The sequence below is a fragment of the Solea solea genome, chromosome 13 (assembly GCF_958295425.1).
Source record: "Solea solea chromosome 13, fSolSol10.1, whole genome shotgun sequence".
Classification (NCBI taxonomy): Eukaryota; Metazoa; Chordata; class Actinopteri; order Pleuronectiformes; family Soleidae; genus Solea; species Solea solea.
Genome location: NC_081146.1, coordinates 23,862,012 through 23,877,692, shown reverse-complemented (window position 1 = coordinate 23,877,692; position 15,681 = coordinate 23,862,012). Strand labels below are relative to the sequence as shown.

The window sequence follows — 15,681 nt, the reverse complement described above, 5'->3', positions numbered from 1 at the left end:
TGTTAAGCAGGTACAGTCATTTTGCTTTTACGCCAAAACAGGTTTTCCCGATTTACAGTTCAGGGCAACATGTTACAAACTGAAGAGACATCACAATAAGATCCGGCTCACAAACCTGCCAGAGGCGGTGAAGTGAGGCTTCACTGATTGCTGTGTTCTGCTTTCACAGTCGGTATGTTTACACGGCACCAGAATTAAAATGAATGATTGTGTTCGTCAGACTAAAACCAGACTTTTAAAATACACGTAAAAAGGTCAGCAAACCTTTACGTGATCCTACAAGTACCACCTGAGAAAATACTCAGCTTTCTTGGACAACACCATTGTCACCAACGTTAAAATACAGTGGTGTAAATAAACCAAGCAAAAGTCAGCTATACAGACTTTTCACAGGAGGCAGATTTATCCACAATGAGATCATTTTCTCTCTCGTCATCCTCCTCTTCCTCACACTGGTATAGTGACATTAGATGGAGATGGAGCGATAGATAAGGGGACTCTTTTGTTTCATTTTCTACACATCAAATACCCTGGTATTAATGCAAATAGTCACACTTGGAGATGCAAGCAGATCGCAGATACAGTATGGGTGGATGATGATGATGATGACATTTATGTCACAAAACCTCAGCAGATGTGTGGATGTGGATCAGCTGTGATTCCGAAATATGTTGTAGTTTGACTAAATCTGAATCGTACTGATATAATTCACACAACATGATTATCAGGGTCTCTGCAGCTTCGTCTTCCCTCATCGTAGCAGACTAATGCAGACCTTTTTTGGTTTTCACCTGTTGTGCGTCTACAGGCGCAAACCGGGATTCAGCTGCAGGATTGTACTGACTAATCGACTCCACACAGTCCATCCCATAAAAGATAATAAACAAGTGTGGTGTGAACGCACCCCCGCAGTGAGTAAACAGCCGGGAGGTTCAGGCTCGTGTTGAGAGACATTTCTGCTGATGGATGCTGTGGATCTGAGACCTTTTGCTTCAGCGTTAATGATTTCCACTCAACAAACCGATCTGACGAAAAGCGAAAAACAAGACTTTAAAGAGGCAAATTCATCTAATTACAAAAAAAGTGGTATGTGCCCACTAAGTGTTTTTTTATTATTATTTAATTATTCAGGTTTGAAGAACCTCTGACTATTTATTTTTGAGAATGGAAAACACGTTTTGTGTTTTATCTGAAGTAACGGGGACATTATTGACAGAAATCTGAGATGCATGATTAAATACAGGTAACATACTCACCGAGGACTTTATAGGAACACGGTTACCATGCAGTTATTCAATCTGATGTATATTTGGCAGATGTAAAAGCATAAAAGTCTGGTCAATTAACGTTGAGTCACCGTGGGCTGATGCCAGACAGCCTGGTCTGAGTGTTGCTGCAGCTCCAGGGACAAGAGTTCTGTGAACACAAATATCTCTTAGATGAGAAAAGTCAGAAGAGAACGGCCAGACTATTTGAAGTTCATAAGCAGACTTTATTTTATTTTATGAGGTAAACTTTTTGTTATCAGGTCCAGGCAGATTTGACTTATTACCCATTCCCACTGGTCAGAAAACCCATTTGAACGAAGGTTTAAATGGGTTTTTTGATCAGCATTCATTATTGGTTCAAATGACTGTGCAGTGCACGTGAGGGATTCGGCTCAGATTGTCACAAGACCTGGGTGAACTCGCAGATTTCCTCTCTGTCGTCTGAATTTTTGGCCGCGATGCAAACTCTCATGTTCTTTCTGGTGCAAGAAACTATGACGTGTGTTCACTTAAGTAGCCATGACTGTTGATAGCAAAACTCACTTTTTTGCAATTTGGGTTATAGCACTTTTATAGCAATTTTTTGTCATCATTCAGATCAAATGAAAGGTGATTGAAAGCAACAGATAGAAGATAGCAACCGCCATGACATTGACGTTTTGTTTCTGGTGACGCAGAGGTCGGGGAAACAAATACTCTTAATCGCTATTCTTTTTAGTAGAAGTAGACCCATTCATTTTAGCATGAAAGACATTTTAGAGGAATTGCAGAGAAGGGGTCTGGCTCCAGAACAGAGCAGGGTTTGAGAAAATTAACCTGTTCAGGCATCTGGTCCTATGTTTAAATGTTTAATGTTTTTAAAAATCTAATACAGTATTTGTGACACAGAATGCAGAGATGGAGACTCGAGCTCAAAAGACTTGACTGGAGTTTGATAACCTCAAAATGTCCAGCTAATGTTAGCATAGCTTAACTTAGCGCCAAGTAAAGTTAACAAAACATTAAGCAAAACGACATCATTATCATTAACTATGTACTCGAGCAATTACACACTTTAATTACACTGGAGATACTCATTTATCCACTGTTTTGGTTGAGGTTAGCTTAGCGTTTAGCCAGGACCCATTCAAAGTTCTTGCTAGCTTAAATAACTGACGTAGAATGGCGATTTTAAAAGTCCAAATCCATCATATGTGACCAATGACATGAGAACTGATATTCTTCTGCTTGATATTTGTGTGATATGTGAGCACAGCACAAAATATACCTCCAGTACCAACTAAATACCACGTAGCTAATGCTAATGTTGAGTGACTCACCTTCACATCGATGGAGCTGTAATGAAAAACATCTTAAAGCATTAAGTTATTCAGATTTTATCATTAATATGAAACATGTGTGAATGGAGGTGCTCCAACTCTTATCATCTTATACGAGATTGGCACATTAAATGGATATTTGATTCATATATGGAACATTATATGCAAGGCAATCACTAGATTATGTCCAATATAAGTCCAGGTGGCTGCAGAGGATGAACATTATAATATATTGCCGGACTCGATGAGGTTTAAAGCATGCAATTCTAAAATTATTATTATTACCATGACTACTACTACTACTACTACTACTACTACTGCCAATTAAGTCCTTTTTTATGTGTGTTCGCGGGATTATGCAAAAAAAATTAAATAAAATACTGAACTGATTTCCATGTTCAGTGTGAAATGTGTGGTATTGTGGACATGAGAAAGAATATGTTAAATTTGGGAGCTTGTATAATTAAAGGCCTTTTTAAAAAAAAAACATCATGAGATGGTGAGAATCTCTCAATAAATAATTCAGCAATTGTTATGGAGAAAGGAAATAATTATTTTGTTAGGGTGCCGATATCTGTGACGAGGTTCTATCTTCATTACAATGTGCAATTAGTTTTAACATCATAATGATAAGTTTGAGACAAACCAGTGTCTATTTGAGCGTTAAATGTGTCTCACAGTGCACAAATCTCACCTTTACCCCCATTTCTGCATGTGTGTTTGAAGCAGGACTCTGAATTTGGCTGATTGCACAAGTTTCACCAATCTATTAACACATTTTTAGAAACACGTGGACAAACATGCGAGAGAGGACAGGGTGGAGGTGACCCTAACCCTAACTTTAGTTTAACATGTGTGAGTACTTTAGCAGGAACAACCCTGTGTCCCTCTAACCTGTTGCATCATTAAACATATTTTTTAACGCTACATCTACAACCCATCATCACCCAGTGATTTTTCTTCACATACCTCATACAGACACACTCACCAGTGAGACATTTGCATCATATTTTCATTTTTATTCCTAGTATAAGAGACATACAATGGTTTTCTGTGAGAGCAAATTCATAGTAATTCAAGAGTCTGAAAATCAAAAAGGAAAAAATAAAATAAACATAATACTGAATCAATGAGACCCCGACCAGATACAATGTATTTACACAAAACCAAATACTGATTGGGCCTTTGGAGGCGACGCTGCTCCCCGTCCCATACAATCTGTCACCGCCCAGATAGAAAAAAAAACACACACTGGTCACATACGGAAGCCGATATAATTCCTCTTATGAAAAACATAACAGGCGTGACATTAAATCGAGTCGGATGTTTTATATATTTTTTTTTGTTTGAAAAGCTATTTAATCCTCTGCTGCCTTTCAATATCTAAACCAACTTTGTTCCTCCATAATACAAATTATATTTACTTTCATTTATCTGAAAACAAATGATAACATTGGGTCAAATTAGCTTTTGGGAAAATTGCGATTAAAAAAAAAAAAAATCCCACACCAATTTTTGGATATCATAATTAGTGTTGTGCGGTTTAAACAGACTTGATCGTGGTTCCAATCAACGGTGACTCTGCTGGACAGACGTTCGCCAACGCCACCTGGTCCACAGTCGCTTCTCTGATTTCATTCTAGATATTCGCAGCTTGTCGCATCAAAATTCATTGCACTTAACATATTTCCCAAAAGAAACTTTCCGTCCTCTCGCGTTTATTTGCTCCCGATACAGAAGACGACTCGCAGTGACGCAGAAACTACAGGAATAACCATTGTAGATGTCCAAATTTACGTCTCTCCCTCTTCCATTTTTATACAAAAGCAAAACAATGTAGTGTAACACATCACTTTCTCAACTATTTCCTCTACTTACGAACAAAAAAAGACATTTTCTGACATTCAGGACTGCTTTATCATTTAACTTCTAAAATGGCTACACGTGTGTAGGTGATGACTGAAGAGGAACTGTGAAAACTGCTCCTTTAGAAATCCAAAGTGATGCTAACTCTACTACTAAAGGAAGAAAAGGTTAACAATGGCACCGAAAAGGGAAAGTGACACCCAGTGGAAAGTGACAAAAATACGGAGGCAGTCGAACCTGAGTGTCTGCAGTCTTAGGCTGCGAGTACTCGCTTTTACCCAACACTCCCAAAAATACTGCAGGCTCACACTTCTGGGATGCTATTAAAAAAACAAAACAAAACAACAACATAAACAACAAAAGCAAAATGAAGGGTTTCATTCCAAAACATTGTCCATCTTTAGAAAAAAAAAAGACAATTTTTTAAAATATTCCTTTGTAAGAAAGAAAAAAAAAGGCTCAATATACTCAAGATAGAACATAAAATATGATACAAGAGTAAGTGATACAATCATATTCACAGTTAGCAGTTTCTCAGAATCGGTGACAAACATCTCATTCTGGAATGAAACTCTTCAAATATACAATAGATACTGTATGACACATACTGACGACCATAGAAAATGAAACACCTACAATATACTGTAGCATAGTAGCCATCTGAGCCCCTTGCATTAACCCCAACCCCCATGTCACACACTATTATTAAATAAGGCACACATTTACACATACAGTTAAAATTTGGCTAGTAATTATTCCTTTATTTACAACCAATAGCCACAAAATTAATAACTATAATACTTGCAGTCCGATCTATGTTTTATGTTCATTCTCATGAGGCCAGACGGCTCAGTATGTTTGTTTTGTTGTCTCGGTCCAAAAATATTTTAGACTATACAGTTCTTTTATGTTCGTTTTATTTTTTATTTTTTTAATTCCATTTCAGAAGATGTTAAATCCCCTGGGTTTGTGAAGCACCAATCTCATAGAAACATTCGAGGAACTAAAATGGACCCGATTACGCCACTTCTGACTTGACATCTGCTGGAACGGGGGGGGGGGGGGGGGGGGGGGGGGGGGGGGGAGAGAGAGAAAAGACGAGAATAGCTGCTTCGTTGAAACATTTCCTCTCTCTGGTCACCACCAACTGATTTGGTTCGTTGTTTTTGGCCGACTGACAGTGTGTTGTGTGGATGAAGTGCATGAATAGTTGGTGTCTTTAAGTGTAAGGGGGGGTTGTTTGATATGCCCAAAGATGAAAGAGTATAGTAAGGCAAAGACATAACTACTTTCGGGGGAATTTGCTGACTTTTCACCACAGGTTACATATACTGCAAATGTATATGTATACATATACGGTGTGGATATAAACACACATATATATACACACACATGCATAATATAAACACAATCGAGGATGGGGGTGGGGCAGTTGGGGACTGGTTACCAACACTACATCAGAAAAGGTTAAGCAAAAAGCCTGAATTTAAGCATCGCAGGAGCCTCCGGCTTTTTTAGTGTTCAAGATGACTGATGTGTTAAAGTTCTTCTTTAAACATCAACGTTGCATTGTAAATCCACACTGAGGACATTGGCAGCCTAATATTAGGAGGTGGCGTCACGTCACCCAAGTCAGCGGTTCTATAATAAGCGAGTAGCTGAGCAATACCAATATGGTACAAAGATATTCGCTGGACAAAAAGAAGGGGAGGAAAAAAAACAAGTTTGGTTGAGGCTTTTGTCCACGGTGACACTGGTTGTCACGGGGTACGTTGAGTTTTTTCGTGAAGGTCTGTTACCTCGAACCCACTGCATTTCTTCAAGGAGAATGTCCTTCAAGAAAACACAATGAGGGAGTGCCCCTCTGTAGTCCAGGAGTGAACCTCCTCAGTAGTTGAACTTCCCCTGCTGGTTGACCGGGGATGTGGCAGGTATGAACAAAGGTTTGGGAGGGACATCAGGTTTGAGAGAGGAGGCCCGACGAACAATGGCTCCCCTGTGTTGGATCTCCTGCTCTGCGTTGTAGCTTTGCTGACGGGCCAGGTATCCATTGGGGATGAGTGGGTAGTGAACCTCACAGGCGCTGCCCGTTGAGTTCATCCGTGCCAGTAGAGGAGGCGGCTGATGAGGCCCACCGTTTCGTTGGCTGAAGCTTTGCTGGCGAGTAACCATTCCTCCTCCACCTCCACTGGGCATCTTGGTAGCCGCAGCGATCAGGGAGTGCCTCTGGGAGGAGTGCCTCCTCTCCAGGGTGGACTGGTGGTGTGGTGGGATGTCAGGAGGAACATCCATGCGTCGGGTGAGGCTGTCTCGAGGTAAAGTTGATGAGCTGTAGTACGGGGCTGACTCCGTCTCAGGGATCTGAGGTTGAATGCGGTTAGAGAATGCTAGCTGACTTCCACCACCGCTGGCCATCAGACCTGAAGGGCTCATTAACTGGGAGTTCTTGCTGCTGCTTGCCTCATGGATGTGCTTCAGGATCTCATCCAGTGAAGTTACCTCCATCACCTTTGGCGAGTAACCGCTATACGGCTGCTGGGATAAGCCACGTTCAAGATTGAGGATTTTCCGTTCATCTGAATGAAGGTGACCACTGACGAGTGGCTGCCCATTAGCAAGGCCATGGGAGTAGGGGAAGACCTGCTGGTGAAGCAAGGCAGAGCTGGGCCTGGAGCCAATGTTGTGAGACTTTGGTTCTTTGGCATTGTTGCAATTCTGGTTCTTCTCCCACTGGTTCTTGAAGGCTTTCATGCTCTTGATGGGCAGTTCTGGGGTGGAGTCTGGTGTCGGTAGACCAGAGAGCTCTGAGGAATGGTGGAGGTGGTGATGGTGGGGATGAACCAGGTCTCCCATTGTCATTCCATGATGTACATTTCTCCTTGGTGCGTGATGCTCCTTGCTGTTGGTGAAGAAAGAATTGTAGATCTTTGGAGATGACACCTCCATTTTGTCATCCTTACTTTGGCTGTCCAGGAGACCGTTGAGCTTGGCCAGGCTGCGGAGTGATAGGGCGTGCGGGATAGGAGCCTCTGGATCTTTTGCTAACTTCTTTGTCTTGTGACCCGTGTGGTTACAGTAGCAGGAAACCAGGAAACCAGAGAGAAAGGCACCAAGGACGAAGGCGACCACAACACAAGCGATCAGGAGCGTGTAGTGGACACTGTGATTGGTCTTCTCCAGGTCTGGTGGACGCCTCACACCTTTAAAAGAGAAAAAAGAAGGAAAAGAACATTTTTCCTCAGTTAGAACTTTTCTGACTGAACCACAAGAAGAAAAGCTCACATTTTCAGAAGCTAATATGGGTCAAGTAGCAGCTGGGAGAGACAGGTTGTGTTTACTGGGGCTTCACTATGTGAGGAACAGCATGGGAGAAGTGTTTGAACTAAGCTCTTTCTCTCCACTGTTAATAGATCAATACAGCCTTTGTTTTTCGGACCTGCTCTCTCTCATACCAGTGGAGACCAGCAGAGACGGGAGGACAGAGACTTCCCCAGTCAACTCTGAAATGAGTCGGGGCTTTAAATATTGATGGGAGCGCATCAGCAGCAGGAACCCGATATCATTTTCACAGACTCCGCTTTCCAATGTAGGGATCAGGAGAGTGAGCACCTGGTGTGATGAACGAGCCAAAAAAAAAAATGGTGAGTCAATCGCTCACAGAGTGAATGTCTTTGCCAACACAGGCCCAAATGAGGTTGTCAAATTATTTCAAAATAAAGCTGAGGGGGACAGTCTGTGCAAAAAAAACACAAGGTTGCTCAGCTGAGGTAAATCTAGCATGCAAATGTCCTTGGGTGACGTGACCCAAGCAGAGTGTTTGCCTGATGCCGTGAAAGGCAGCGATGATAAGACGAGTGAAACCTGTCACCTCTCATAATCAGAGCTCATTTGCAAAACCCTGCTGCCATCTGTGGTGTCAGGCCCTTCTCTTCGCCCTTAATGACAATTTCTGTGAAACTGATTAGTGTGTGTGGGGGGGTGTGGGGGCGACTGAGCCTCACATAGGGGGCGGAATAAATGCAGGTGTTCAAAACAAGTTAAATTCGACGGGAAGCTGCATTGAGGGATGAAAATGGAAAACGATGATGTCTAAAATCAGACTTGCTGATGAGTTTATGAGATGGGAAGGAGGATAATGATGAGGGTGATGATTGGTGGATGGGCACGAGGGAGATCAGCTCAATTATTCAGCAGAGCGGATTTTGAGTCCTTTCTGAGAATTGTGCGACCACAACTTGACAGAATGAAGTTTAATTTCTCTGTATATATCGTGCAGGGGTTGTCAAGTGTGTGATATGGATTCTAACAAGGTGCAGTGTATGCGATTTCTAATTTGCTGTCAGTGAAGTATTTTAGCTAAAATCGGTGTAAAACGGCTTTGAATTCTGACCGCTTTCACCGACTCCACTGTGTTATAATGCACATTTCCTACACATCATAACACCCTGCCACATTTATTATGATGTTGCTATGACTCGGTATATTTCTTGAGAACCTCTCATCCAAGAGTCTTCTTCAGTGCTGAAGGCTGGCGGTGAAGCACCAGGAATTGAACCTCAAAAAACATCTCAAATCCTTTCAAAACTAATGAAATTCTAACCTTTTTTTTGGACGGATTTCATTTGGGTGAAATGAAGGCTGTGAAGAGAAACCTCCTGAGCCACCGAGGCCTGGGTGAACTTTATTAAAGGCAATCAGGAGTGTGTTAAAGGGGCCAAAACGGGTGTGTTGATTAGAGGCAAATATTACAGGGGTTGGATAATCTGATCAGATCTGTTAGATTTGAGGCAAATCTAATTACAAAACCGCAAGAGACGAATGAGCGTAATCTAAACTCATTTTCTTAAGCCTAAGAAGGCTCTTGACACCATGGCAACTACACAACACATGAAACGGAGAGGAGAAGCCATTTGCCTCCTGTCACCACTGCAAGCTTTAATTCAACTGAATCTCATTACAGACGGGTTAGGATGGGACAAAATTAGAAACAGACAAAGACTGATGGGATCTGTATGTACACAGTTCCTGGCCAAGTGTTTAAAGAGTTTATTATTTAAATTATGGGAGTTACTGTGGAACTACTTCAGCTATTTTTGCTCTTCATTATGTGGAGGCTGGATTTGTGGCAGGTGTTCCTGTAGAGGATTACTATCTCATCATCGTGTATCACTGCATTCATTTTCGAGATGTCTCTACACAGAGAGGGACAGACACACACACACACACACAGAGAGAGTGGATACTGTAGTCCACTGTAATGCTTCTGGGAAAGATGCTTTGACTTGAGCTTCCAATTTAAAATCCTCAATTTCAGCCATTTATTCTGATGATTGCCCGGACTTATGACCACATTAAAAAGCCATACATCAGAATGGCAGTCCCAGTGGGAGAGACAATCAAGAGTAGAGCTGCAGTGAGCCTGTTAATGCCTTCTTCTTTTAATCTTGGATAGCGTCATTAAAGAGCCTGCCAATCAGCTCTGCAGGAATGACGCATGCCAAGGAAAAAAAAAAAAATCAGTTTTCCAACTGATCGCCATTCCGGCCTGGCGGCGGCAGCACAGAGCTTCTGATAATGAGCACTCGTCTCAGTGCGGTTTCTGCCTCCTGTCACCCCCGGTGACTCTCTGGTACCTGTGACTCATCTGCTCCCCCAAGGCCCTAACAACCCCCCACCTCCCCCCTCCCTGGCTGTGGCTCCGGGCCCATTGAGTGCGTCCTTCTGGCCAAAGGGGAATGAGTCAAGTGTCGCGGCGGGGCGGCTGAACCGCGCAGCTGAGGTAAACAAATCCAGAGTCTACAAATGACCTGTCACAACATGTCTCACGAGCAGGCTGGACGACTCAATCACGGGTGTGAAGGGACATATGGTGCTACCGGTCATTGTGGAACTATTAACCTATGAATCAAAGCTGCTGCCTGACCGGCGGCTAGGTGACGCACATCAGGAGGCGACGGCCAACTGGACACAACTTTTGCTCTGCTTCATGAAAACTAAAGATTTGGCTCTGAAACGGCACAACCGTTTGTTTTATTTGAAGCTGCGGGGCCTAACATTTGGGGATTTTTATTTATTCTTTTGTCGATGGTTATTGTTGCGCCTCAGCTTGGTCTTTGTGAACAGAAATGATGTCACGTTACAAACAAAAGGAGGCAACAACAGGGGCGGCTACTATCGATTGTTTCCTCTGTTACTCATCGGTAATTAGCAGTCTGGTCCTTTAAATGTCAGAAAATGGTGAAAAATGTTTATCAACTTGTCCTCAAATGTCTTTTGTCCGGAGATATTACATTTACTGCTGTGGAGGAGAAAAGAAACAAGAACACAATCCACAACATCATCATAGACGATTAATAATCCATTCATTTTACAGCTCTAAACTCCAGCTGTACTCCAGCTGTTTAAAGTTCCAGTCGCTGGTGATGCTTTAACATCACTGGAGAGTTGTGAGAAGAGAATTTCACAACTGAGCAGGAATAAAACTTTAAAGTGCTCTGATTACTGGTAATTGGTGTCATGGAAAAGCATGTGGGCGCTTTAGTGTATTGTTGATGAAGCTGGCAGAGACGGGCGCCGTTTACTTAATCACTCCATTGTCAGTTGCATAAGTGAATTCTACTACTGGACGACCGGGTTTTTATATCGCTCGTCAGAAAATGGACTGTTACACCGGACCGAGGGAGCATGCGCGTGTATGCAGCAGCAGCGCAGCACAGGGCTGTTTTTCTTGACAAACTGTTGAATGACCAGAGTTTTTTTTGAGCAGCAGAAGTCACGTCTGAAACCTTTTGTGGGCTTTTTTTGGTCATACTTCAGCTTGTTTGCTGCCATCTCACTTTACTAGCTCAACTAACTTGTGCAGTAATGCAGGACTGTCGCGGTTGAGGATTTTTCGGAGGGCTGTGGTGCCAGAAGTTATGTACTGAGGGCCGGCTGCCAATGAAAAGCCGGCGCCGGCAACTATTCCCCAAGCTAGAAGTCCCAAAGTTTTCACTACAATAGAGGATTTTGAGTGAAATCTCAGAAAAGTGGAAGAAGAGACGGCTTCGTATATATCACGTACAAGAAACAACTCAATTTCTGGGAAAAGAGCACGCCGGGGTTTAGGGTTAGGCATGGAGAATAAAGGTTAGGTTAAGGTTAAGGCCAAGATGACCTGGTAAGGCCATGTAACAAGTAAAAAAATGTCACAGTAAAGGCTATATTTAGTAGGCATCGACATCTATATTGTTCAGCCAAGTCCTTGGGCCTGTGCACTATGGCCCTCAGTACGTCACTTCCGGCCCTCCGAAAAATCCGCAACCAACTGTTGCCAGGCAACACGAGATTCAAACATCACCACACTGAGGCCCTTTCCACACGGAAATGGAAGGTCGATCGTTTAACCCGCCTCCAATTAACTTCTGTCTCTCTGGATCCACGCCATTGTTGTTGTTCGAGTCGGACTGAGTGACGCATCACTCTGCTCTGATGTTCAGATCGAAACAGATCTGTAAAAATCCGACCACAATCGCATGCAGAACCACCTCCGTATGTGGTCTGAATCAGCGTTGGAAAAATCGTGTATTTGCTGCTGCCGTCTAAACAAGGCCTCCCAGATATTTGGTTACGTCTAAAAGTTACACAGCACAGTTTTAAAGTTTGGTTATGGAAGGGAAAACGTGACGCCTCGAGTACAATGCGATAATTATTGCCGCTCTTTTGCTCATTTCACAACTTCTCCACAATGTTTACACAGATTAAGAGTCAGCGTTCTTCTCTAAAAACGCTCCATTTCTGTGTCAACTCATCATGGTCTCAGCTCGGCGGAGTGCTTAATATAGAGACACACACAGAGTCTGCCAAAAGGTAAAAAGACAGATGGGCTGCGTGAGTGGAGTCAAGGGAGGGGAGGAAGGAGGGAGAGAGAGAGAGGGAGAGAGAAAGGTGACAGCCAGGGGAAAGAAAAGAAAGGGAGATGAAGGGATTAATTTCAACCTTGGTGACTAACTGGTGTGAATGTGAGAGGACAGATAGAGACAGGGGAGCAAGAGCAAAGGGAGAAGGAAGGAGTGGGGATGAAAGCCAGAGAGAAAAGAGATGGAGTGATTCTATTTGTGTGTGTGTGTGTGTGTGTAAGTGAGGAGCACATTTGAACGAAGAGGAGGAGGAGGAGGAGGAGGATGGTGAGAGACAGACAGACGTGATGGGGTGAGTGACAGACCATCACTCTGCTGCTGTTTTGAAGCCTGGTGCTCTGCAGCAGCTGTGATGTGGATGGAGAACAACCATCACCGCGCGCTCCTCCACAGCACCGTAGGAAGAGAAGCTTTCTGTGTGTGTGTGTGTGTGTGCGTGCGACTGCATCCACGTCGTTAAAAATAGCTGCTACGCGGTGCGTTATGTAAACACGCAGGTTCCAACGCTGCCTTGCCTCTTCTGCGTCTCACTAATTGGTGACTGTGTGTCTGCATGAGACGAATAAAGTGAAAGCGTCGGTGCTGTTGTTGTACGGAGTGTTTCCTCGGTTTGTTGTGGGTTTTTTTTCCACTCGCTCTCTCTTGCAGGTGTTGAAGTTTGAGTTTGAAAAACTAATTACGCTGTAAGATAATGATAATGAAGTGATTAAGTAAACGGGCGACTGTCTCATGCCAGATTCATCAACAATACACTAAAGCGCCCACCATATGCTTTTCCATGACACCAATTACAAAACGATCAGAGCACTTTAAAGTTTTATTCCTGCTCATTTGTGAAAGTCCTTTTCAACATTAAAGTGTCACGACCGTACAAACTGGACATTAAAATATCACGAGGCCAGAAATTAGGACCGACTGCGACTAATTTTATCACCAACTCGTTTGATAATCCAATAATAGATTTAGTTTCTTTGCTCCTAATTAACAGATTATCAAACAACCCCAGGATGTGCGAGGCAGAATTAATCCACACATGTACGCATGCTTAGTTAAAAGCAAGTATATTACTGGTCTAAAGAATTAAGAATACACATTGTGTTGTTTGTATTTGTTGTATTAATGAAGTTTTCACACTTCAGGAATTAACAGAGTTTTGCTAATCTCTAATCTAAGATGAATGGAAAGAACTACTTTATTTATTCCTTCAGAAATTAAATTATTTGGTAATATTTTATGATAACAGTTAAGTACAGTACAATCTCATAAATCTGCGACTTCTTTCTCGAAATATTACCCCCCTCCCCCGGGTCCGTATTATTATTATTTTTTTCATACTTGGCACTAATATGCCATTGTAGTTTCCAACATAATAACATGATAATAACACATATTTACCTCCCCACATATATTTTAAGGGGAGCACTTTCCCTTCGCCTGCCGCTAATACCGCACATTTATTTCTTACACATAAGAACAAAATTAAAAACAATAATAATAATGTAACCCCCGGGGAAAGAAAAAAAAAACCCCACAAAAAAACGAGGTTGGAAATTGGAACAAATGAGTTTTCAAACCGGGGTGAAAAGCAAGAGCAGCTCGGAGCTTTATTAATTTGACAGTTTTAATACCTGATGTCTGCGAGCTGACAGACATGCTTAACAGACAGGGCATGGTTGTGTGTGTGTGTGTGTCAGTGTGTGCACGCACACACGCACACACACACACACACACCATCTCTGGCTGTTGACTGGGTGAATTCAATCATGTTCACTTGTTATTAGGAATTTGCATAATATTCCACCTCAGTGCTCAGCCAATTGGACGCGGTGTAATATATGCGGCGTGGGTTAAGGTGATACGGTGTAATGTTAACAGATCAATTCCAATTGAAAAGTAGAGGTAATGAGAAGTGCATTCCGTTGCAGGTGTGCCGATGCAGTCGCAGAAGAGATTTCCATTACACTTCCCGATGAATACTGGGTAGATTTTGAGTGCTGCGGCATCTGGCAATCACCATCTCACCGTCTATATTTACTACTGTGCTTTAAAGTAGCTGCGTCATTTATTTTATATTGTTTACAGATGCAGGAGGAAGGATCGGCATAAAAATAGTAGTTGATTGTTGGGTTTCACCCGCAGTTTATGGGATGGAGGCTCTCTCTGTCCTGAGCTCCTCTCATCAGATGAGCACGAACGGATGAATTTAAACCCCAAAACCACCTTTTTCTGGGTATCTAGTGAATGTTATGTGTTGAACCAGGTGCAAATCCTCACAGGTTAGTCATATAAATCTACAAAACTGTCATTAAATATCTGTTATCTAAAGATATATATGTATATATATATATATATATATATATATACAGTATATATATCTCTTTATATGCTCATGAATTGTATATTATATAATTATTTATATGCTGTATATAGCAGTAATGTTCTTATAAGTCATGTATTGAGTAGGTAAAAAAGGGAGGCAGGAACTGATTGGAGAAAATATGTACAATGTAATAAATAATTTGTGTTTTGTGTGTCCTTAGAACTTTACAACAATTTTTATATACATGTTTGTGAAATATGTTTCAAATAAAGAGCCCAGGTTTCTGCTGCTACTCCAGTCTACAGGTGTACAGAGGTTAATGAAGTCTTATTTGTGCTGATTTCATAATTATGAAGACTTTATAAGCAGCACAAACTGCATTATGAAAGTTCTCACTAAAAATAACTTTTATTATTAAATTACTAAATTATTAAAAACTTTTTCTAATCTATCTATATCTATATATATATTGATATATATTTGGCAGCATAAATGAAAATCCATGTCTTTGATGATATTTATGACACTAATAACATGATACTGGCAAACATCACAGAAACCTTATCATCATAATTAATTTGCGTGGAGAGAAAACCGCTAAAGTTTAGTCATGTGGGGGGGAAAAAAAGCAGTTTTTCAATAAATGACATTCGATGAATTACAAGCCAATAAATGAAACCAGAAAGAGCACATGCACTGGGCGGTGTCTTGTTTTCTTTCTTTCTTTCTTTTTTTTTTTACATGCAGTTGCATCAGAAAGTTTAAAAAACAACAACAAAAACAAGAAAGAGGAGGAGATGTTAATTTGCCATTCGGTCGCTGGTAAAGCAAAACAGTTCCAGAGCAAACTTCCACCTGTCGATGACGTGAGCGAGAGGAAAAGGCGGCAGTGGAAGAACCTTGGCTTTACCAACAAAACTTAAAGAGACGGTTCACTCCAATATCAGTGTTTGTCTTTTACAAATCATTACAAATTAACATTTTTGTTGGTGTTCTACAGATCTACAGAG

At 41.8% G+C, this 15,681-nt stretch overlaps 1 protein-coding gene across 3 annotated transcripts in view; it reads right to left on the bottom strand.

The window, feature by feature from the left end:
• Positions 1–5,515: 5,515 nt before the first annotated feature.
• Positions 5,516–15,681, bottom strand: part of sema6e (sema domain, transmembrane domain (TM), and cytoplasmic domain, (semaphorin) 6E) — a 171,836-nt gene continuing 161,670 nt past the window's right edge. For all 3 annotated transcript variants that reach the window (XM_058647097.1, XM_058647099.1, XM_058647098.1), the window contains one exon: positions 5,516–7,653. In XM_058647097.1, the coding sequence (XP_058503080.1) occupies positions 6,341–7,653 (1,313 nt within the window). In that variant the 3' untranslated portion in view covers positions 5,516–6,340. The remainder of the gene's footprint in view (positions 7,654–15,681) is intronic.